At 36.1% G+C, this 24780-nt stretch overlaps 1 protein-coding gene across 3 annotated transcripts in view; it reads right to left on the reverse strand.

Moving 5' to 3' along the window:
* Positions 1-663: 663 nt before the first annotated feature.
* The window catches only part of SMC5 (structural maintenance of chromosomes 5), a 95625-nt gene continuing 71508 nt past the window's right edge, over positions 664-24780 (reverse strand). For 2 of the 3 annotated variants that reach the window (XM_079112031.1, XM_079112033.1), the window contains 8 exons: positions 12181-12306; positions 9621-9665; positions 9108-9203; positions 8552-8656; positions 8216-8335; positions 3536-3715; positions 3358-3453; positions 664-2225 (listed from right to left, as the gene is read on the reverse strand). In XM_079112031.1, the coding sequence (XP_078968157.1) occupies positions 2082-2225; positions 3358-3453; positions 3536-3715; positions 8216-8335; positions 8552-8656; positions 9108-9203; positions 9621-9665; positions 12181-12306 (912 nt within the window). In that variant the 3' untranslated portion in view covers positions 664-2081. The remainder of the gene's footprint in view (positions 2226-3357; positions 3454-3535; positions 3716-8215; positions 8336-8551; positions 8657-9107; positions 9204-9620; positions 9666-12180; positions 12307-24780) is intronic. The other variant, XM_079112032.1, reaches the window with a different exon arrangement.

Here is a 24780-nt window from a genome sequence, read left to right on the forward strand (position 1 = left end):
CCAGAGTCAATGAAGATTCAGTAATCAAAAATGCTTGTCACCTTAAGGTTTTCAATATCACTTTATTCACCAAATCAGGCTTTCACTTTAAGTTCTTACAATTTGCATGTTAATTAAAAACCAACATTTGTAGAAAACATGAAGTTTTAAGTGGGTGAAACTATATCGCTCTAGACTTATTCTTTAATGTGTTAAAATGATACATAATTTATCCTTCAGAGCTCAAAATTCAGTGTAAAACCAAATATTGACTTTGTCCAGTAGAGAAATATAAATGCTTATAAACAAGGTATGAAGTATTGTTAATATGTAAATTGAAATTTTATTTTCAAATATGCTTAGTCTTCAAGCTTCTTTTTCACAACGAGGTTCATTTTGCAGAAACAAGATGACTGGTAATAACTGTCAATAAACTACACCAAGAATATATTAATAAATTATTGTATTATAATAATTATCATATTATAAGAATATGATAATTATTATATAATAATAAATATATTATTAATTATAGTTGGAAACAAAGTAAAAGAGAAAACAGTTGGTAATATCCATTTACTAAATGTTATCCAGTTTTCAATGTTCATATGACCTGCTCTTACTAGTAAAATTGTTATTTTGAAATATTTTCATACTTTATGCATTAGGCTTAGTTTATTTAGGAGGAGATCACTCTTTTAAAACATAAAGAAAAAATACCTTTTAAAAGAGAAAATGTCTAAGGAAAAGGGTATAAACTCATAGCTCATTATTTTTTGACCTAATAAGAATATAAATGTCAGTGGCTACTTAAGAATATATAAAACCTGAACTGAATGCAATTCTTCAATTTATTCAGCCTAGCAAGTTAAAAAAAAAAGAAACAAAACAAAAAAAATTGTCATTACCAGTACAGATCCAATTCACTATTTAAAGACATGTTCTTGGACCAGTTCATTTTCTTACAAGATTTATCTTTTAAAAGAATAGGATTTGTTTGACACTGTTAATTAGCATAACTCTCAGAGATAAACAAATGATTTTTCTCATTTAATTCTTTCAAGCTGGAATAAAACAGTTTAAACTAGATTTTCTAAGATATGGGTAGATTAACACCATAAAAAAGGACCTCTAAGCTTAAATTCTAAAAACATTATGGTTTTAAACAAATTAATGCTTTCCCCTCACTCTTTACACAGCACTGAGAAATTTCAAATACAAATTGTAAAAACCAGTATATGAAATTTTACGAAAATCTTGCTAAAAATAATTATAAAAATGTTTTTTAGAAATTTAAGATGTAAAATACAATTGACTTTAAATTAAAAAACAAAACAAAACAAAACCCCCCACAGACTTTACAAGGTTATTCTTTAAAAATCCTTGTCACCTGATTTTATTCTCTGTCAATCTTTTTGGCTGCATTTTGCATCATCTAGTGGCCACCTTGTGGCATTTCAAAGAAGTCCTGCTAGCATTTTTGAGGCCAACTGCCTTTCCCTTTGAAATACCATAACAAGTACAGCATCAAGTTTCATAAAACTTACTTCAAAGGCCCAAAAAAGTCCATTTCCTAGTGAAGACAAGGTAATCTTTTTTAATAGAAAGAACTGAATAGATTTGTCATAAATTATTACTATACATTAGACACTTTCATTTCAATTTTAAAAAATTAAATATAACACTGGGAAAAACTAGAATTTAAATTCTAGAGTCATCTTAAGATGACTTTATAGGTAATTAGTTATTTTGCAATTAAAGCTCAGGGCTATCATGTCAAGAAAACTCCTTGTGATTGATAACCTCCATTCCACTGTACCATAGATATACAATAGTAAATATGTTTAAGCATGGGAACCCAGTTACTCACAGAGTATTAAGGACTTAAGATCAAGACTGAAGACTTAACTTTTACTCCCAGATGATGTTCCAGAGAAAGAAATCATTGTGGTCTACATTTCACTAACCTATTTATATATTTAAAAGCTGGTTTCCAAAAATAATCAATCTTTTTGTTTTAATAAATCTACTAACTTTTATTCAGTTGAGCCATATTTATAAACAATCTAACAGAAAAAATTCCAAGTTCCCTCCCTTTGCGTCTATTGAGAAGGTTGAGTGAATGTAATTCGGCGCCGCCGCCTTTGGAAAGCCTTTAAATTCCATCTGTTTGGTTCCAGCATATGAGGACCATTGTAGACAAACAACACTGTCATCTTTTCAGAGTAAGGAAGATTTTGCAGGAGCTGTATTAAAATAGACAAACTGTCACACAGTGCTATACACCAAGAAGCATAGTTTACCAACCTTACATGTACACAAATATATCATTTTATTCTAATATTAACAAAACATTTATGAAGCCCTCAAATACCTCAATATAAGCCTTGCCAGACTGTGACTGCTGCCTGAGTTAGTGTACCTGGAGTCTGGCTTAAGGAATAACCAACACCTGGGAATCCTCTAAGTTCAGAGGACAACTGGGTGATATAATCCCTAGGTGGATCCTGGCAAAAGACTATCCTTTGTAATTTTCCTAGGATGGATACTTCACTCTTATCCACAAACACTTCTCATGCAACTACTGTGGTCAAGCACTGTGATATACTGGTAGCCTGAATAGTGTGCGCAGGGAAATTTCATTTGTAGGCCAAGGTGTTTATTAAGAATTAAGAGTATTAACAGGTCTGCCTATTCCACAGAGTATCTGCAGAAAAAATGATGATAAAACCCAATAAAAATCTGAATTTAGGATGGGCTCTTCAATGTAATTTTTCATGTCTACTTAAGTTAAAAAAGGATCTGATTATCTTCATAAACACATCTTTGAGTGTATCCTTTTTATAATTCTCCTATGGCACTAGATGTAACAAAAGAAAATTTCTCATTGAAATAGTCTAGATTACAGAAAATGTCATAAGATAACTACACTGTTATGTGAGTATAAGATGTTGGGATACTTCCAATTTCCTCGAGTCAGGGTAGCAGCAGTGGTGAATAAAAAGTGGGGGAAGTATGTGACAGGACAGGCATTTCTGGATTAAAGAGGACCAGGATTCTAGGGTTTGCATTCCTCAGTCATCTTTTAATGACAAAAGAGCTTTTCTAGAAAAGGAATGAGTGCCAACAGTAGGGAGGAAATCTCAGTTATAGAACATAAAACTTGCCTTTTATGTTTCTTCTTTGAATAATGAGGTTTCTGGTTATTGTTCTTGGAAATTGATCCTTATATGAATGTAAATATTATAATTTTTTTAGCTTCTTTTTTTGGGGGGAGTGTTCCTGCTCATATTTATATATTATGCCAAAATCTACTACACAATTAAGTCACAGAGAACTTCTGCATGCACAAGCACTCTGAGGTTGTTTATTACCTACCTTTGGTGTAATAAAAAAGTACTGAGATGTGTTTTCTTTACAGGCAGTGTTTACAACCATTTCAAACACTCTCCGTTCATTGATCGGGTCCATTCCCTAAACCATGATAATAACAATGGTCACATTTGTATTTATAACAGGATATAATTAGATTAAAAAATAATAATAGTCACTATACCTGATTGATTTCATCAACTACTCTGAATGGACATCTGTTAAGCTCCTGAAGTGCCATCAAGTATAACATGGTAGAAACACTTCTTTCGCCTCCACTTTGATGATGAGGAGTCAATTCATGCAGTTGAGTACTACTGCGAAATTTGACTCTAATTCGAATTCCATATTTATCATAGTCTTCCTATAAAACATTTAAAAAGTTGCAAGGTGACAGTGTTCCCTGGTAATTTAATTCTATTGCTTGAAAATATATTGAATAAATCAGTTGTAAGAGTAAATAACTTATTAGTTTAAAATAAAACAATAAAATATTCAGCAGTTACCATCTAAGAAGGATCTATTAGACAAGATATTATTCAAATTAAAAGCAACTTTTTCCTGTCCTGTATCATTGGTTTTAATTTTAGCAGGCTTTCCAAGAATTTTTAGAAATTACTAAGTGAGAAGACCTGTCATGGAAAAGCAGTATTTTAGTTTCAAGAGTGCTGGGTTTTTTAACTATAGGTGAAAATAATTAAAACACAATAGAATGCGATGCCATTTTCTGATAGAAAACAGCTGTGTATGCCACTGTAGCAGGCCAAAAGTTCTCCCCACTCCTTCAGATAACTAAGAAGAAAATTAGGTAGGAATTTTTATATTATGCTGCATACATACATACAATCCTGGTATATAACAAGGTACATTCAACGTTCTATACATTTAGCTCAAACTGAGTCTGCTCTAAGGCTTATTTATTGCTCTTATCAGCGTTATCTGTCACTTTTAGGTCACTTGGATTTAGTTTTACCTTAAAATATAACTCCCTAGTTAAAAGTTAACCACTGAGACTAAGGAGGTAGCTCAGTGATAGAGCACTTGCCTAGCATGTGTGGGTTCAATCCCAGTATCTCTCTCTCTCACACACGCGTGCTCTCACTCACACACACACACACACACACACACACACACACACATACACACACACACACAGTTAACTATTTAACAAACAGCGGAGGTCTAAGATATTGCTGACCAAGAGACACCATGCAAGAAACAGGCAATTAAAAATTTCCTAATGGTTACATTTTAAAAATTAAAAACAAAGAGGTAAGATTGGGGCTGGGGATATGGCTCAGTTGGTAGAGTGCTTGCCTAGCATGCACAAGGCCCTGGGTTCAACTCCCAGCACCAAAAAAAAAAAAAAAAAAAAAAAAAAAGAGGTAAAGTTAATTTTAATGATATATATCCAAAATATCACCTCAACATGTAATCACAACATGTTTTGAGCTTAGTGGTGATGGCATTAGAGAACAGAGTTCTAAGATTAACAGTAAGAACTTTCACAAAAAATGTAAACTATGTAAACCGTCAGTGGCCATGAATGAATTATGGGGTTGTCTGAGCCATCGCACGGTAAGGAGGTTTGCTTTTCTGAGATCTCTTGGTGAAATTCAAGAACTCAAGACTGCTCAGATTATGCTGACACCCTGCCCACTGGCTCAGATAGCCCTAGGTTCATCTGCAGCAGCCTGGAGGTAGAGGAGGTGGGCATAACCTGTTAAGCCCCAACCAAGTTGCCTTTGCCATCAACTTCCTCAGGAAGTTCTTCACTCTAAATCCCACTGGTATTCCTACCCACTTAAATAAAACCCGAGGGCTCCATTTTGTTGTTAGATCCAGTTTCCATCAGAGCTGGATCATCCCACCGTGCTCCCGCCTTTGCTTATTTCCGGGTCTTGTCTTTATTCTTAAATTTCTCATACTTTTAACATTTCTAATCTGACTCACTGCCCTAATTCGGGGAAACTGAGTAAACGTCATGCGGGTCGTGATGGTAAACCCCTTTAATCATAAACCTTAAGGATTCTGGTATGCTATCAAATTTTAGAAATAACAGTTTTAATCTGTTTGCCACCCCTGCTCCCACCCAACACACCAAAATAAATGATAATGATGAAATAAACTTGTAATACTTCTGATTACCAATGTCAACTTTTTAACTTATACACTGCATTTCTTCCACAATAATTTTATTAACTATGTCACTAAGTGACTACACTAGTTTTGATTCTGGCTCTGCCACCCATCATGTGCTCTTTCTGCCTCATTCTAGCTTCTTCCATCTCACTGAAGGCTCTGAATAAAGAAGGTAACTAAAGAACCATAATTAGAAGGGGGACAAAGGAAGAGGCTGAGTAAGAATGTCCATTATACAGGAACCCAGTGCTAGGCAGGAGAACTGCACTGAATAGGCTGAGAAGAATCATCTGTAGGACTGCAGTTGTTATTTAAAAAACAGAAAACAGAGTGGTGGCTCTAAGGTTTGGAAGGTAGGGAGGGCATGGGAAAGTGCTGGGGAGTGATACCAAATTATATTGTTGTATTGTGTGCATGTATGAATATGTAACAACAATCCCATCACTATGTTCAACTATAATGCACCAATTAAAAATGCAGAAGAAATAGCATGTGATGAAGTTACTGTATCATGCACTTAAAAGAATGGTATCTCTATGATGGGTCAAGTGCCAAATATGTCACTGTGCTTCCTTGACTGTATTTATGCCTTATCTGGTCAAAATCTATAGTTTGACTTCTTTTCACTTGAAAGTTATGTGATATTTAATAAACTTGTTTTCAGTTTATTTGTTTTACATATGGTGGATGAAGTATCTGCCTTCCAGGATGGTTGTAAGAATTAAATAAGAAAATAAAAGTACCAGGCACAAAGAAAACATATTAAAAATTACTGTTGTTATTATAATTGATTCCCCTAAATTATAACAAACCCAAGGACTGTATAGACAACAAATATTGTAGTAGGACCTAATGTCTTAGAACCAGAACTTAAAAATAAAATGAAGTTTCAAACATATGCTTCAAACTACACAGATGAAGGAGTAAAGGGCCAAAATATCTCAGAGGAAAAAAACAGTGCTATCTTGTTTATAATTATATATCTGACATAATTATATATCTGACATAATGCAAACCTGAATTGATGCTAAAATGGAAAATTGTAAAGATCCAAATAAAATATCTTCTCAAGAAAATTTTATTACGGAGAAATTTTCAACACAGAATTATTCATAATAACTATTATTTTGGTACTGGGGGGTTAAGCCAGGGGAGCTTTACCACTGAACTACATCCCCAGTCCTTTTTTTATTTTCTATTTTGAGACAGGGTCTCACTAAGTTGTCCAGTGCAGGACACGGTGATGTGAATCAAAGTACCTCATTACCTTGTGGTTGTGGCACATTTGCACTGGGATTCCCCTGTGCAAAAGTACAGGGTTAACACTCCCCAGTTGCTATGGCATGCCAGTCCTTGGTGTCTCTGGGCAAACATCCAGAGATTTCAGTTTTAACCTTGAATCACAGACACTGACTCCTAGGGGTAGAAGATTTTGAACATAGCAAGAACTATAATGTCTCGCCCATGCTGTGATCATCAAGTCTACCTCCTTTCCAGAAACATTCTCACAAATAACCTTTTGATGATAAAGCCTATATAATAAACGTGTGAGGCCAGCTCTGGGTCACTATTCCTCCACCAGAGAGCAGTACCACCTGATCCCACCTTTCTCTCTAAACGTTTGTGTGTTTTTCTTAATGCCCCCTGCCCCCAACCCATGTCGGTTTCTGAATTAACAGTAGTGCAGGTTTCAATAGTCCAGGCTGGCCTAACCTTGGGATTCTCCTGCCTCAGCTTCCTGAGTAGCTAGAATTACAGATGTGCACCACTGCTCCTGGCTTTTACATAACAGAAATTAGAACACTAAACCTAGTTCTAAGTGCTGTTAACTAGCTTCAACTATGATCAATAAATGACTTTTCTTTTAGGTTTCACAACCTCACCCACCCTCCTTTCCCAATTATTTTGAAGCAAATCCTGGTCATCTACTTATACATTTTATTTATTTATTTATTTATTTATTTATTTATTTTGGGGGTGGGTAGGGGTTACTGGGGATTGAATCCAGGGATGCTTTACCATTAAGCTACACCCTCAGCCCTTTTTATTTTTTATTTTGAGCCAGAGTTCACTAAGATGCTTACGTCCTAAGTTGCTGAGACTGGCCTGGAACTTGCAATCCTCCTGCCTCAGCCTCCCAAGTTCCCGGGATTACAGGCATGTAGCAACAAACCTGACTATCTCTTTTCTAGTGCTGGAGACTGAACCTATAGCAACCCATATGCTGAGTACATGCTCTACTACTTGGCTACATCTTCAGGCCCTCTTTATATACTAACATGAACAGTGACTGTGTGTGGCTCAAGAAATTAGTAGCATACTTCCCAATACTTTTGTTCTTGTGAATATCTGATCAAAAAGAAACTTCTGACATACAGTATATTTTGGCAAGGTTTACTAATTTGTTTATGACCCTTCTAACTTAGGAAGTGGTACTTTTATAAAGTGATGCACTTATTCAACACAGCTGAATAATCATTACTCAGATTGCACACACACAAAGCTAGTAAGGAATATAGTCACTAATCTCAAACACCCACCCACCTCTGCAGGGGGGAAATGTAACCTTAATGGAATCCCACAAGTAGTCTTTTCCTCTCTTTGGATAATTATCTAGTAAGCCAAAATTTTAGACGTAATTCCAAAGTAAATAATTTTACATGTACTTTTAGCACTTAATTAAAATTACTTGCCAAGAAATATATACCAAAAGCCATTTTACCTCATTTTCTGTATGGAGATCAACTTCACCAGCACACTGCATGGAACTAAAAAAATTGCTGAATTTTTCATTTATTTTTTCTACCAGCTCTTTTAAAGGATTAAGCCATCTTTCTTTTACCTACAAAGAAGGCAATCAAATACATAATTTAAAAGAAGTATTACATTCTGATACACACCCTTATGTAAAACAAATTTTATATCAATATCAATCTAGTCATGTGAAGACACTCTTTCTTTTAGGAGCTATCATTCCATTTTGCATTATTCTACATGCCCATACCATTAATGATAAGCATATGATTTTTTTAAAAAAGGATAAAGATGTAAAAATTACCTGTGAAATGTTTTCCCTATATTTATCAAGTTCAACTTTCTTTCCCTTTAGTTCCTCAGTTAACTGCTCTATTTCTTCTTCTCTTTTTGTGTATTCCTCAACCACCTGGCAGGAAAAAAAATGTTCCTTTAAGATAAATCTACTAAAGGATAACATTATGTAGAATTCTGCATCAATGAAAACATTAATTGAAAAAGTCAATTGTGTTGCACTGTTTGTATGCAATTAATATATGTTCTTATTACATACTGAAAATGCCATTTTTTAAATCCTTGAAAAAAATAGACATTACAGTATTTCAAGTTAACCCAACTATTCTTTTTATAAAGAAATGGCACAGAACACTGTGTTCCTCAGGAAGAGTCTATTTAAAATTCTAATAGATTCAGAATCTGGCATTTAAAGCACATTGTTCCTGCTGTCTAGCTTATTATTACCAAGAGCTCTAGTACAGAGTGGGAGGCAAGTATCGAAGGGAACTGTGTGGTGTGTGTATGTGTGTGTGTGGAGGGGCAATTGTGGTGGCTGTAGAATGGGAATAGAGAAAGAGGCATACTGTAGGATTCAGTCCTGTGAAGCAGGAAGCTCTTGATCTTTCTTCAGTTAATAAAGCATCAATTTCATCCAATGTGTTTGGAAGATCTTGGAAAGCCTAAAGAGGAAAAAAAAAAAAACTTGTTTATCATTAGCGATAGCACAGTGAAAACAGTTCCATTCAAATAGTTAAAAGAAAGGTAATCTACTAAATATCTACTATCTAATCGATAACATGCTAGCATACAAGGTTGCAAAGGAAATACAAACAGGGTCTTTTGCCTTCAAAAAGTTTACACTTTAAAAGAAAACAAAATGTATTCAGTGGATAACACCTTAAGGCAATGTATTGATGTTGAGTATTAAAACAAGCAGTACATATCACAGACTATGGAATTTGAAAAAGTTCATGCTACAGAAGAGTTAAAAGAATTCAAAGGCCTAGAATTCATCTTTGGACCTTAAAGCAAACAGCTAAGGAAGAACAAGGCAGAGGGAAGACAGAGGCTTGGAAAAAAGAATGAGCACTGCATACCATGGGGGGTGAGGAGTTGTGTCCATTTGGAATGGTGGGTACTTGCTGAATTGGTAGAATGGGTCCAGAATATGTGGGGCATTGAAAGAGAGCAAGAAGTTAGAACTTTATACTGTACTTATGAAGAACTACAAAAGCATCCTAAGAATCCAGTTACTTTGACAGTAGAATTTCACCACAGGACCCTCTTCTGAATCCATGCCACACAGACAAATTAGAACAGATACCTAAGCATGAGGGGAGACAAGCAGTACATTGTTTTGCCTAGCACATATACTAAAAGGTACAATATGAATCTTGAAACCCTAAAAAAGACTGATGCATTATATTAATCTGATGTCTTAATCTTTTTTTTTTAATCCTTTAGAAAGCAGTTCTATTTTATAGACATTTACATATTTGCTATGTACATTTACTGAATCTTTGACTTCGCCATGGAGCTTTGAGCTTATGCACCTAACACTTACTTGCTATCTTCACCTGATTCTAACAAGTATCTTAAACTTAAGATGGTGAAACAATCTTCACTTCATCTACCTTTTCCACTACTTTAAGCAAACACAAATTTCCTTCAATCTTTTCCATTTCAGTAATAGCATCACTATTTGGCTCAGGTGAAAAACTGAGGGGTTTTCTCTTACCTTTTACTTTCAAATCCACCAGTAAATCCTATTAGCTGTGTCATTAAAAGACTCCAAATTTATCAACCCCTCTCTTTCTCATGCTACCACCCTAATCCATGCTACTATAATTTGTCTCATCCTCTAAAAGGTCTCTTGCTGTCATTCTTCTATCTCTATTATACAGGAATGACCCTACATAATCTGGTGTCTGTCTTCCTCTCTGCTTAGATTATAATTTTTAGCCCCATTGACATTTCTTCTGTCCTGACACATGCTAAATAACTTCCACCTCCGGAGCTTTGCATGAACTATTTTCTCTGCCTGGAATACTTTTCCTTCACATCTTCACTTGAGTGATTTCCTCTCTTCATTCAGGACTTATCAAAAATAGTATCTTTGCCCCAGGTGTGGTGGTACACACCTGTAATCCCAGTGGCTCAGGAGGCTGAGATAGGAGGATCACGAGTTCATAGCTAGTCTCAGCATTTTAGTGAGGCCCTAAGCAACTTGGCGAGACCTTGTCTCTAAGTAAAATATAAAAAAGGGCTGGAGATGTGGCTTAATGGTTAAGTGTCCCTGGGTTCAATTCCTGGCGCGCGCACGTGCACACACACACACACAAATAAAAACAAACAAAAAAAAAATCCCCCCAAAACCAAACAAAACAAACCCAGAACTATCTTCTCAAAGGAGCCACCTCTAACCAGTTTCCCAACCCTTTACCTTTCTCTATCCTTTTACCTTGTTTTTTCTTTTTAGCATCTCTATCTGACATTATCTATTTGCCTTTCATGTTTGTTTGCCCCATCCTCCAGAATAGAATGTTGCAGTACAGAAGTATGTCTATCTTGTTCAATGCCTATTATGTAGTAAGTAATCAATGCATTTTTAATATACTAATTATCTTCTTTCAAAAGAAGTATGACTTATTAAGGAAAGTATGCTATTTTTGAAATAAAATTAATACAGTTATATATTTATTTTATGAAAACACAATATATTTAGGAAAAGTTCTAGTATTATCTTTAAAAACAATAAGCTCAGTTAATTTTATAAATTTCTATCTATTCCTAACATGTGATCCACTCAAATTCATTCTCTGAGGTTTCTACATCAGATATAAAACTGCTGATGATTTGACAATTAAAACTCATTAGTCTTTTTCCCTGCTGTTTATACCTTTAGTATGCATTTTATTATCTATTAAAATAAATAAATTTCAAATTCAAAATAGAAGACATACAAATACCAAATATTTAAAAACTCATTTTCTTTATTTTGACATTATTTTGAACAGGCATGTAGCAAAGGTGTTATTCCCACCTGTCAGATAAAGACTAGGGTCATGGGACAGGTATATGATAATGAAATGTGGACTGAAGGACAGCACCTCCTCATTTTACTGAGTGATGTCAGCCAATAAAATGAAGACAAGGAGAGGCTCTTTTTCTCTTTTAGCCCTTAAGATTCAGCTCCCTATGAACCCTAATTAAGCATTCCAATTTCTAGGAAAACATTTTCATTTTGCCTTTGTTTCTCTATCACCTCACTTACTGTTTCTTATATACCAATTACTGACACAATGTTTTCATGCTGAATTATACTCTACATCTTTCAAATGCATCCCCTAAAGGTGGTTTGAGGAGAAAAAAGCCCACTTTCATTTCAAGAATGATTGTTATAGTACCAATACTTCTGTAAGGTAATTCCTATGTTTTAAGAATTTTAGTACTAAGCAATAAGACTGGTGGCCAAATTTGAATAAAGAAAATCTGTTGAATGAAATTACTCTATATATGTATTCACTTTTAAAATGGGAAAAATCCCACTTTTTATGACACATCAAATTTTTCATGGCCTGTTATAATGCATAAGATACTTTAAGCTTAAATTAACGTGTTATGGCAACTGTAGCATTATATACTTTTTATACTTACTGTCTGATATTCTTGAGGAACAGTCTGCTCTGCACCAAGATTACATACTTGCCTAGCTCTCTTCATAAGTTCCTTGCATTTCTGTAATAATCTTTGTCTATTTTCATCCAACTCAATGAAATGTTGCTATTAGGAGAAAAAGAAACATTCTGAAAATCTGAACATTACTACTGAATCAGTTGTTTTATTAAACTACCACATATCAAATAAATTATTGGATTTTGATTATGATAACAAGATCATTTGAATCACAAATCAAGACTTTTTGTTGTGAAAGTCAAATTTTTAACTTAAATTTTAAAATGTATCAGCACATTAATAACCCACAATAATCTGTAAGAAGTCTGAAATTTAACTGTCTTTTAGGTTATTCATGGACCTATTCATTCCTTCACCAAATAGTTACTGAGAACCTATTAAATGTCAGTATTATATTTTGCATTATGCACAGAAAGGTGAATGTGGAGAAAGATACATAGAATCATTATCACATCAGAAACAGGCACTATTTACTGAATGCTTATGTGTTAGAACCTTGGCTAGGTGCTTCACATACACCTTTTATATCTCACAACACTGTACAGCAATATTATGCCCAATTTGCATACTTACTTAGAATTGTCATGAATCACATCCATAATTGCTTATAGGACATATTCTCTTTTCATTAGAGCATAATGATTCTTTGCGTGAGAGTATATAAGTGGGGGAAGAAAGGTAGGAAGATCATAGCTTCTATGACAACTAAAAAGTTTCCAAGGAGAAGAAATTACTAAAGAAGCAATAGCAGAAGGCATTCCAAGGATAGATGATAATGAATGTAAAGGCATGAAAATCTCAAAGACATGCTTATTTGGGAAACAATCTAACTTGGTTGAGGAATTTGTAAGAGATCAGAGTTGGTAAGGTGGGCAAGGGTCAGCCTGGGAAAGTGTGTGATGAGGTCATCTACTGAATGCCTACTATAGGCCGAGCATTATTATAACCACTATGTCATAAGCTAATTAATCTGATTCCCATTACAATCCTGAGAAATATGTTATCTGTTTTTAGATGTGGCTGAGAGATATTCAGAAACACCTCCAAGGTTATGGCACAAGATCAGTTGGCAGATTTTTAAGAAAGTAAACATTTCCATTTTGCTCTTTGCACTAAACTCAAACTGCACAAAAATCGCCTGAAGGGCTGATGCCCTAGTCCCGCCCCAGTTCTATTTGCTTAGTATCTTTGAGGATTAGGCTTTGATATCTGTATTATTAACAAGGTTTTTAGGTGATTTTTGCACTCATGAATTTGAATAAACTAAACTAAGACAACAGTTATGAAAAGTAAAAGGACATACTCTGTAGTGAACATATGAGCAAGCCTTTATACTAATCACTTAGTATTACGGTTTCCTTGAATGAATTCCTCAGTCTTTATGGCCTGAGAGAAATAGAAGAAAATGTTAAAGACTCCCAGTCACCCTACTCTTCTCTTTAGGTGCCATTACACTCTGGCAAGGGTAAAACAGGGGGCAACTAGAAAGAAACTAAATATTCCTAATGACTTCTAATCCTGCTTCCTGTTCCTCTAACTTTGCTAAAATGAAGTTTTGGACTTTATGGTTAAGAAGTATCACTGAGTTGATTATGTGAAGCTCAGAATTTAAAAGTACAGCTCATTTAATAGTTCCCTTCTGTTTGGGGACATTTTATAGTAAAATCTTCATTGGACAAATGTTATTTCTATACATACATGTTTTTGACACATCTATTCACCTAGTACCTCTTCATTTTAAACAACATATCTTTTTTTTTTTAATTTTTTAGATATTGATAGACCTTTATTTTATTCATTTATTTATATATGGTGCTGAGAATCGAACCCAGTGCCCTGCACATGCTAGGCAAGTGCTCCACCCCTAAGCTACAACCCCGGCCCTAAACAACGAAGCTTACAAATAGGAAAAAGGGAATATACATTTGTATAAAATGCCATAAAATCGAGAGGAGTGGCTTTATTCCCATGTCTGTTTAGAATTTAGCCTTAAATAGTTAAGAGAATAGAAAATATTCCATCTATTTAAGAAAAGGCAAAATTTACAAATTATCCCCTACTAACAGCTCAGAAAATATTACTTTGTAGGTACATATCTTGGGAGAAAGGAATAAGTATTATCTTTATTTGAAAGGTTTTTTTTTTTTGAGAAAATTCAGTTGTTATAGAAGTTATATAGAAATATGGTTAACATTAAATGAAAAATTTTTCTAAGAAGGCCCTCTTGTGGAAGAATTAAGAATTATTCACAGAATTTCTTATTAAAATAGTTGAGTATTGTACTAAGTTCTGTTTACCAACTCATTAAAATAAAAGTCAAACAAAAACTATTTTCTGTATAAATAGAATTAAATTAGATTTCTAGGTAGCAGGAACTTTTACTAAGATATTAGCTCTAGAACCACTGGGGCTCCGGCGGCTGCCCAGGGGAGGAGTGGCGAGGAGAGTTGTGTGGACTCAGGACACCTGGGCCTGCCCTGAGGAAGAGGAGGAGGAGCATGGCCACTTGGATTCGGAGTGACTGCACCAGAGCTACAGGCGGTTGCCAGAAGAGAAGCTCTGCGGCGAGCTGTTTGGACTCAGAACGACGCTTCTGAACCCCGGGGCCTGCCCTGAGGACGAGGAGGAGGAAGAGGAACGCGGCCGCTTGGATTCGGGGTGACTACACCAGAGCTTCAGGCGGTTGCCAGAGGAGGGGCTGCGTGGCGAGCTGTTTGGACTCAGACCACTTCTGAACCCCGGGGCCTGCCCGGAGGAGGAGGAGAAGCGCGGCCGGTCCTTTGGACTCGCAGTGACTGCATTAGCGCTCCAGGCGGCTGCTCAGAGGAGAAGGCGAGTGGTGAGTTGTTTGGAATTAAAGTGACAGCGCCTGAACACAGGGGGGCTGCCTGGAGAGGAAGCGTGGTGGGTCGCTTGGTCTTGAGTGGCCGCACCAAGAGCTCCGGGTGGTTGCCCATAGGACCCGTGCAGCGGGTCACGTGGATTCAGAGCCACTCAGAGCGACCACTCCTGAACACTCGGGGGGTTATCTGGAGAAGGAGGAGGAACGGGGAGGGTCACTTCGACTTGGAGTGATTGATTGCCCAGGGCTACGGGTGGTTGGTGGGAGGTGGAGGCACGCAGTGAGTTTCTTGGACTCCTAGTGAACGCACCGGAATACTGGGCGGCTGTCTGGAGGAAGAGGCGTGTGGCGGGTCTCTGGGACTCAGAGAGATTGTACGGGGCCCCAGGTGGCTGCTCAGAGGAGGGGCCGCATAGCCAGGCAATTAGGGGCAGAGCAGGGTCCCAGGATCTAGGAGGCTTCTGGGTGGAAGAGCCCCACAGAGACAGGCTTAGGGCGGAGCGAAGGTTCCAGGCCTGCGGGCAGATTCTCTGAGGAGGGGCAGCCTAAGGAGATTCATCTGTAAAGGGTGAGGCTCCCAGGCCCAGGAGGTAGGGCCGGGCCCCTGAGAACTTTGCAGAGGAAGGCAGCCCAGCCCAGGCGGTAGCTGTAATTGAGGGGAACCTCTAGGAGGGTACTGACCAGCGAGACCTCCCCACCGGGTGAGTCTTCCCTGCCGGGTGAGGTTTCCCCACAAGGACGGTAAAACTAGAGACTCAGGCCCAAACAGGCCTTGCCTCAGCCCGCAGCCTAGGTCCCCTTTGAATGACCATTGGTCAACAAGTGGAGGCACCTCTGCACACTAGCAGGGATTAAACCCCACCTGAAGGCCACCACTCCTAGAGAGGCAGCTTCCTTGTGGAGCACCGCATTATCAACTTCCTCCAAGACTTCAGCCTACTGAAGGCTAAGGGGGGATATATATAGAAATCTTCAGGGACATTGTAAGTTAATAGAGGAAATCTGCAATATCTCAGCGGTCAACTGATACCTGAACAATATGAGAAAACAAGGAAAGAAAATGCTGCAAACAAATCTAGATGTTACATCAATAAAACCCAATGACAGCATGGCAGAAGAAATGACAGAAAAGGAGTTCAGAATGTACATAATTAAAATGATCAGAGAAGCAAACGATGAGATGAAAGAGCAAATGCAAGCATTGAATGATCGCACCAATCGACAGTTAAAAGAGCAAATACAGGAAGCAAAAGATCATTTCAATAAAGAGTTAGAGATATTGAAAAAAAACCAAACAGAAATCCTTGACATGAAAGAAACAATAAACCAAATTAAGAACTCCATAGAAAGCATATCCAATAGGATAGAACACCTGGAAGACAGAAACTCAGACATTGAAGACAAAATATTTAACCTTGAAAACAAAGTTGAACAAACAGAGAAGATGGTAAGAAATCATGAACAGAATCTACAAGAACTATGGGATATCATGAAAAGGCCAAATTTAAGAATTATTGGGATTGAGGAAGGCCTAGAGAAACAAGCCAAAGGAATGAACAATTTATTCAATGAAATAATATCAGAAAATTTCCCAAATCTGAAGAATGAAATGGAAAATCAAGTACAAGAGGCTTATAGGACTCCAAATACACAAAATTACAACAGACCCACACCAAGGCACATTATAATGAAAATACCTAACATACAAAATAAAGACAGAATTTTAAAAGCTGTGAGAGAAAAGAACCAAATTACATTCAGGGGGAAACCAATACGGATATCAGCAGACTTTTCAATCCAGACCCTAAAAGCTAGAAGGGCCTGGAACAACATTTTTCAAGCCCTGAAAGAAAATGGATGCCAACCAAGAATCCTATACCCAGCAAAACTTACCTTCAAATTTGACGATGAAATAAAATCCTTCCACGATAAACAAAAGCTAAAAGAATTTACAAAAAGAAAGCCAGCATTACAAAACATTCTCAGCAAAATATTCCATGAGGAAGAGATGAAAAACAAAGAAGCAAATCAGCAAAGGGAGGAATTATCCTAAAGGAATTGTCAAATAAAGGAGGAAACAAGTTGTGTCAAAGAAATAAATAAATAAAATTTAAAAAATGAACCAAATGACCGGGAAACCAAATCATATCTCTATAATAACCCTGAATGTTAATGGCCTGAATTCATCAATCAAAAGACATAGACTGGCAGATTGGATTAAAAAGAAAGATCCAACAATATGTTGCCTGCAAGAGACTCACCTCATAGAAAAAGATACCCATAGACTAAAGGTGAAAGGATGGGGAAAAACATACCATGCGCATGGACTCAGCAAAAAAGCTGGAGTATCCATCCTCATTTCCGATAGTGTGGACTTCAAGCCAAAGTTAGTCAGAAGGATAAAGAAGGTCATTTCATACTGCTTAAGGGAAGCATGAATCAGCAAGATATAACAATCATAAACATCTATGCCCCAAACAGTGGCTCATCCATGTATGTCAAACAAATCCTTCTCAATTTCAGAAACCAAATAGACCATAACACAATAATACTAGGTGATTTTAACACGCCTCTCTCACCACTCGACAGATCTTCCAGACAAAAATTGAACAAAGAAACCATAGATCTCAATAACACAATCAATAATTTAGACTTAACGGACATTTATAGAATATACCATCCAACCAAGAGTGAATACACTTTCTTCTCAGCAGCACATGGATCCTTCTCTAAAATAGACCATATATTATGCCACAAAGCTAATGTTAGCAAATACAAGAAGATAGAGACACTAGCATGTATTCTATCAGATCATAATGGATTGAAGTTAGAAATAAATGAAAGAGTAAAACACAGAAACTATTCCAACATCTGGAGATTAAACAATATGCTATTATATGATGAATGGATAACAGAAGATATTAGGAAGGAAATTAAAAAATTCTTAGAGGTAAATGAGAACAAAGAAACATCATATCAAAATCTCTGGGACACTATGAAAGCAGTACTTAGAGGGAAATTTATTTCATGGAGCGCATTTAATAAAAGAAGTAAAACTCAACAAATAAACGACCTAACACTACAGCTCAAAGCCCTAGAAAAAGAAGAACAGACCAACACCAAAAGTAGTAGAAGACAGGAAATAGTTAAACTCAGAGCTGAAATCAATGAAATTGAAACAAAAGAAACAATACAAAAAATTGACAAAATAAATAGTTGGTTCTTCGAAAAAATAAACAAAATTGATAAACCTTTAGCCACACTAACAAAGAGAAGACGAGAGAAAACCCAAATCACTAAAATTCGGAATGAACAAGGAAATATCACAACAGACAGGATTGAAATACAAAACATAATTAGAAGCTATTTTGAAAACCTATACTCCAACAAAATAGAAAATTTCGAAGACATCAGCAGGTTTCTAGAGACATATGAATTGCCTAAACTGAACGAGGAGGACATAAACAATTTAAATAGACCAATTTCAAGTACTGAAATAGAAGAAGTCATCAAAAGCCTTCCAACAAAGAAAAGTCCGGGACCAGATGGGTTCTCAGCCGAGTTCTACAAAACCTTTAAAGAAGAGCTCATTCCAATACTTCTCAAAGTATTCCATAAAATAGAAGAGGAGGGAACCCTCCCAAACTCATTCTATGAAGCCAATATCACACTGATACCTAAACCAGACAGAGACTCATCAAGGAAAGAAAATTTCAGACCAATATCCTTAATGAACATCGACGCAAAAATTCTCAACAAAATTTTAGCAAATCGCATACAAAAACATATTAAAAAGATAGTGCACCATGATCAAGTGGGCTTTATCCCAGGTATGCAAGGTTGGTTCAACATCAGGAAATCAATAAATGTCATTCACCATATCAACAGACTTAAAGTCAAGAATCACATGATTATTTCAATAGATGCAGAAAAAGCTTTTGATAAAATACAGCACCCCTTCATGCTCAAAACACTAGAAAAAATAGGGATAGTGGGAACATTCCTTAACATTGTAAAGGCCATTTATGCTAAGCCCATGGCTAATATCATTCTAAATGGTGAAAAACTGAAAGCATTCCCCCTAAAAACTGGAACAAGGCAGGGATGCCCTCTTTCACCACTTCTATTCAACATCGTTCTTGAGACTCTGGCCAGAGCAATTAGATAAACCAAAGAAATTAAAGGGATACGAATTGGAAAAGAAGAACTCAAACTATCCCTGTTCGCTGATGACATGATTATATATTTAGAGGAACCTGGAAATTCCACCAGAAAACTCTTAGAACTCATAAGTGAATTCAGTAAAGTAGCAGGTTACAAGATCAATGCCCATAAATCCAACGCATTTTTATACATAAGTGATGAATCTTCGGAAAGAGAAATTAGGAAAACTACCCCATTCACTATAGCCTCGAAAAAAATAAAATACTTGGGAATCAATCTCACAAAAGAGGTGAAAGACCTCTACAATGAGAACTATACGACACTAAAGAAAGAAATTAAAGAACACCTTAGAAGATGGAAAGATCTCCCATGTTCTTGGATAGGCAGAATTAATATTGTCAAAATGGCCATACTACCTAAAGTGCTATACAAATTCAATGCAATTCCAATTAAAATCCCAATGACGTACCTTACAGAAATAGAGCAAGCAATCATGAAATTCATCTGGAAGAATAAGAAACCCAGAATAGCTAAAGCAATCCTTAGCAGGAAGAGTGAAACAGGGGGTATTGCAATACCAGATCTTCAACTCTACTACAAAGCAATAGTAACAAAAACGGCATGGTATTGGTACCAAAATAGAAAGGTAGATCAATGGTACAGAATAGAGGACACGGACACAAACCCAAATAAATACAATTTTCTCATACTAGACAAAGGTGCCAAAAATATGCAATGGAGAAAAGATAGCCTCTTCAACAAATGGTGCTGGGAGAATTGGAAATCCATATGCAACAGAATGAAACTAAACCCATATCTCTCACCATGCACGAAACTAAACTCAAAATGGATTAAGGACCTCGGAATCAGACCAGAGACCCTGCATCTTATAGAAGAAAAAGTAGGTCCAAATCTTCACCTTGTTGGTCTAGGACCAGACTTCCTTAACAGGACTCCCATAGCACAAGAAATAAAAGCTAGAATCAACCACTGGGATAGATTCAAACTAAAAAGCTTTCTCTCAGCAAAGGAAACTATCAGCAATGCGAAGAAAGAGCCTACAGAGTGGGAGAATATCTTTGCCAATCATACTTCAGATAGAGCACTAATCTCCAGAATCTATAAAGAACTCAAAAAACTCTACACGAAGAATACAAATAACCCAATCAACAAATGGGCTAAGGAAATGAATAGACACTTCACAGAAGAAGATCTACAAGCAATCAACAAACATATGGAAAAATGTTCAACATCTCTAGTAATAAGAGAAATGCAAATCAAAACCACCCTAAGATTCCATCTCACCCCAATTAGAATGGCGATTATCAAGAATACGAGCAACAACAGGTGTTGGCGAGGATGTGGGGAGAAAGGTACACTCTTACATTGCTGGTGGGGCTGCAAATTAGTGCAGCCACTCTGGAAAGCAGTGTGGAGATTCCTTAGAAAACTCGGAATGGACCCTCCATTTGACCCAGCTATCCCACTCCTTGGCCTATACCCAAAGGACTTAAAATCAGCATACTACAGAGACACAGCCACATCAATGTTCACAGCTGCTCAATTCACAATAGCCAGACTGTGGAACCAACCTAGATGCCCTTCAATTGATGAGTGGATAAAGAAACTGTGGTATATATATACAATGGAATATTACTCAGCCATAAAGAATGATAAAATTATGGCATTTGCAGGCAAATGGATGAAATTGGAGAATATCATGCTAAGTGAGATAAGCCAATCTCAAAAAGCCAAGGGACGAATGATATCGCTAATAAGTGGAGGATGACACATAATGGGGGGGAGGGAAGGGTTAGTGTTAGGGTTAGAGTTAGGGTTAGGGAGGGGGGCAAGTATGGAGGAAGGAAGGACTGTATAGAGGGTAAAGAGGGGTGGGAGGGGTGGGGGGAAGGGAAAAAATAACAGAATGAATCAAACAACATTACTCTATGTAAATTTATGATTACACAAATGGTATGCCTTTGTGCCATGTACAAACAGAGAAACAACATGTATCCCATTTGTTTACAATAAAAAAAAAAAAAAAGATATTAGCTCTAAAATCTGAAACTTTCTAAGGGCTAACATGATACCACAGGTAGAAAATTCCACACTTCATTTCATTATCAGTCAGTCATCTCTGGTGTACTAGACATACTGTATGTATATGAAGTACACATGAAACATAAAGGAATTTCCTGTTTAAATTTGGGACCCATCTCCAAGAAAACTCAATATGAATAAGCAAATATTCCCAAACTTTGAAAATCTGAAATCCCCAACACTTCAGATTAGGGATACTTAAAACTGTAAAACAATGATATTTACTCTTCAAAGTTATATGTATCTCATTTAAGTAAAAAAGGTGTGACATTCAGTTCTACTTTCTGGGGAAGTGGTCTGCAGGGAGGCAGAAGAGATTAAACTAGTAGCACAGAATCCCTACATTTAGTATTAAGAAGAATAAACTTAACAAATTCTAATTATTTGGGGGGGAGCAGGGATTGAATCCAGTCACACTTAAGCACTAAGCCACATCTACATATTTTACTTAGAGACAGAGTTCTCAATGATTTACTTAGGGCCTTGCAAAGTTGCTGAGGCTGGCTCTGAACTTGTGATCCTCCTGCTTCAGCCTCCCAAATTGCTGGGATTACAGGTGTGTGCCACCATGCCCAGCTTCAATTTCTAATTCTTATAACTTAATATGAATATGGATGTGAAACTATACTTTCTAAATAAATACTAGTTTCATGCTAGGCAGCACACTAAGCCCCTTGCTTACTATTAAGCTGAATATCACAACCTGGATAAAGAAAATGTGGCATATATATATATATATATATATACACACACACACACAATGGAATATTATGCAGCCATAAAGCATGAGATTATGGCCTTTGGTGGTAAATGGATAGGACTGGAGATTTCATCATGCTCAATGAAATAAGCCAATTCCAAAAAATGTTCTCTCTGATATGTGGATGCTAACACAGAATAAGGGGGCAGAAAATAGAAGTTCATTGGATTAGACAAAGGGGAATGAAGGGAGGGGAGGGAGGATAGGAATAGGAAAGACAGTAGAATGAATTGGATGTAACTTTCTTATGTTCATATATGAAAACACAACCAATGTAACTCTACATCACATACAATCACAAGAATGTGATCCTAATTAGAATAAGTTATACTCATATATGTATGTCAAAATACACCCTACTATCATGTACACCTAAAAAGAACAAATAAAAAATAAAATAAAATGAGTATCACGATATTCCTGCAAGTAGTCAGGTATTATAGGTATTACACCTATGGCTACAGACAAAGATTAAACTTGGACTTTTAGGAAACCTGCCCATGGTCAAAAAACAAAACAAAACAAAACAAAACAAAACAAAACAAAACAAAACAAAAACAGCAACTGAAAACAAAACAAAACAAAAAAAACCTGTCTATCACTGTACTCGTATTCACACTTAACCTAGCTTACTCTTTGTCCTAAAAGTATTCCAGACAGGGTTGACATTATCTAACAGGGGCTCACAATTATGTGCCTTTCACTGGGGATGTTCTATTGGTCAGGAACTCTGTTACCCTATTTGCCTTCCAAAAATCTGCATAAGTATCAAAAATCCCATGGGAGTAAACAAACTATTTCCTCTCAGTATATAAATCCTTACTAAAATTCGATGTCAACCTCTTGCAAATTTATTTTCCTGATTAGAGCAAAGGATAAAATCAGAATTGTTAGTTATGGTTCCTCAGTGGAATGTGTCATGTGTTCAAAGGAAGAAGCAGGGGAAAAAAAAGGTTTTCCTTGGTTCAAGTGAAGTTGTATAGCGATAAGACAGATAAAAGCATGTGCAGGTAAATGGCAGCAAATATGAATAGAAAAAAGAGCAAAAGTCAATTACTAAATAACTACTTAAACATACTTTTATACACTCTTATTTTGCTCTAAATATGCTTTCCACAAAATTACCACTATAGCTCATTTTTATACAACAAACAAACAAACAATTCTTTTCTTAAACAATTTTAGTTTTTTATTGACTTTTGGGACTGATGAACTTTATATAAACTGCATATACTTATTGTACAACTTGGTGAGTTCTGACAAATACATCCACAAAACCATTACAACATCTAACACTCTCAAAAGTGCTGCCCCTCTGAATCCATCCCTCTATACCCTCTCCGAGGCAACGGGGCCTTCTGTTGCTAGGCATTCTGTATTTTGTGGAATTTTATAAATGAAATCATATAGTTTATAACTTTTTTGGTCTGATTTCTTTCACTTAGCATATCTGAGGTTTTCATATTATATAAATGCTTCATTTCTTTTTGTGGCAGAGAAATATTCCCTCACGTGCACATATAAATTGTTTAGTCATTCAACAACTTCTGGGCATTTGTTTCTAGTTTTTACCTCTTACAAATTAAACTGTTAAATATTCCAGTCTTTCACAGACATATACTTTCACTTCTCTTAGGTAAAAACTAGGAGAGCATTGCTAAGATTATATGGCAGGCATGTTTCACACTTGAGAAACTTCCAAATGGTTTTCAAAAGTGGTTACACACTTTAAATTCCCACCAGCAGTTAGGGGATTTCCAGTTGCTCTAATTTCTTACCAGAACTTTGGTCTTTTTAAATTTTAGTCATTCCAGTGAGACTATATTAGTAGCTCATATGACTTTAATTTAGATTTCCCTATTGACTGATAAGGAAAATATTTTAGGCTTTGGGGAATTTACAGAGTCTCTGTCATACATTCTTCTTTTTAAATGAAAAAAACTCTTTGAAAAATGTAAAAACTGCTCTTAGCCCACAGGAATTAAACAAAAATAAGACTAAGCTGGATTTGGCCCACAAGGTATAGTTTCCTTGGTCTAGATATAAGTTCTTTGTCAGGTATGTTTTGCAAATATATACTCCCAATTTGTAGCTTGTATGTACTGGAAAACAAAAGTTTAAATTTTGATGGAATACAATGTGTCTTTTTCTTATAAATTGTCCTTGTATTCTATTTAAGAAATCTTTGTAAATTCCAAGGTCACTAGGATTTTCTTTCATTATATTCAAGAAATTTTATAGCTTTAGATTACATTTAAGTCTGTGATCTATTTGTATATGGGATGAGCTAAGGGTTGTGGTTCATTTTTTACATATGACTCAATCATTCTAGCTCTACTTATTAGAAAGATTACTCTTTTAGCATTGAATATGTGAATCCAATTCTGGATTTTAAAATTCTGTTCCATTAATTCACATATATAATTTTTAATGTAAATTTAATGTTGTCTTGATTACTATAAATTTAATTTAAAAAGCCTTAAAATTAATGTAAATCCTGCAAATTGTTCCTTTTTTTTTTTTTTTTTTTTTTTTTTTTTGGTACCGGGGATTGAACCCAGGGGCGCTCAACCACTGAGTCACATCCCCTGCCCTCTTTTCTCTTTTTTGTATTTTATTAGAGACAGGGTCTTACTGGTTGCTTAGCACCTTGCTTTTGCTGAGGCTGGCTTTAGACTCGTGATCCTCCTGC

This window comes from Sciurus vulgaris, assembly GCF_902686455.1.
Source record: "Sciurus vulgaris genome assembly, chromosome: 15".
NCBI lineage: Eukaryota > Metazoa > Chordata > Mammalia > Rodentia > Sciuridae > Sciurus > Sciurus vulgaris.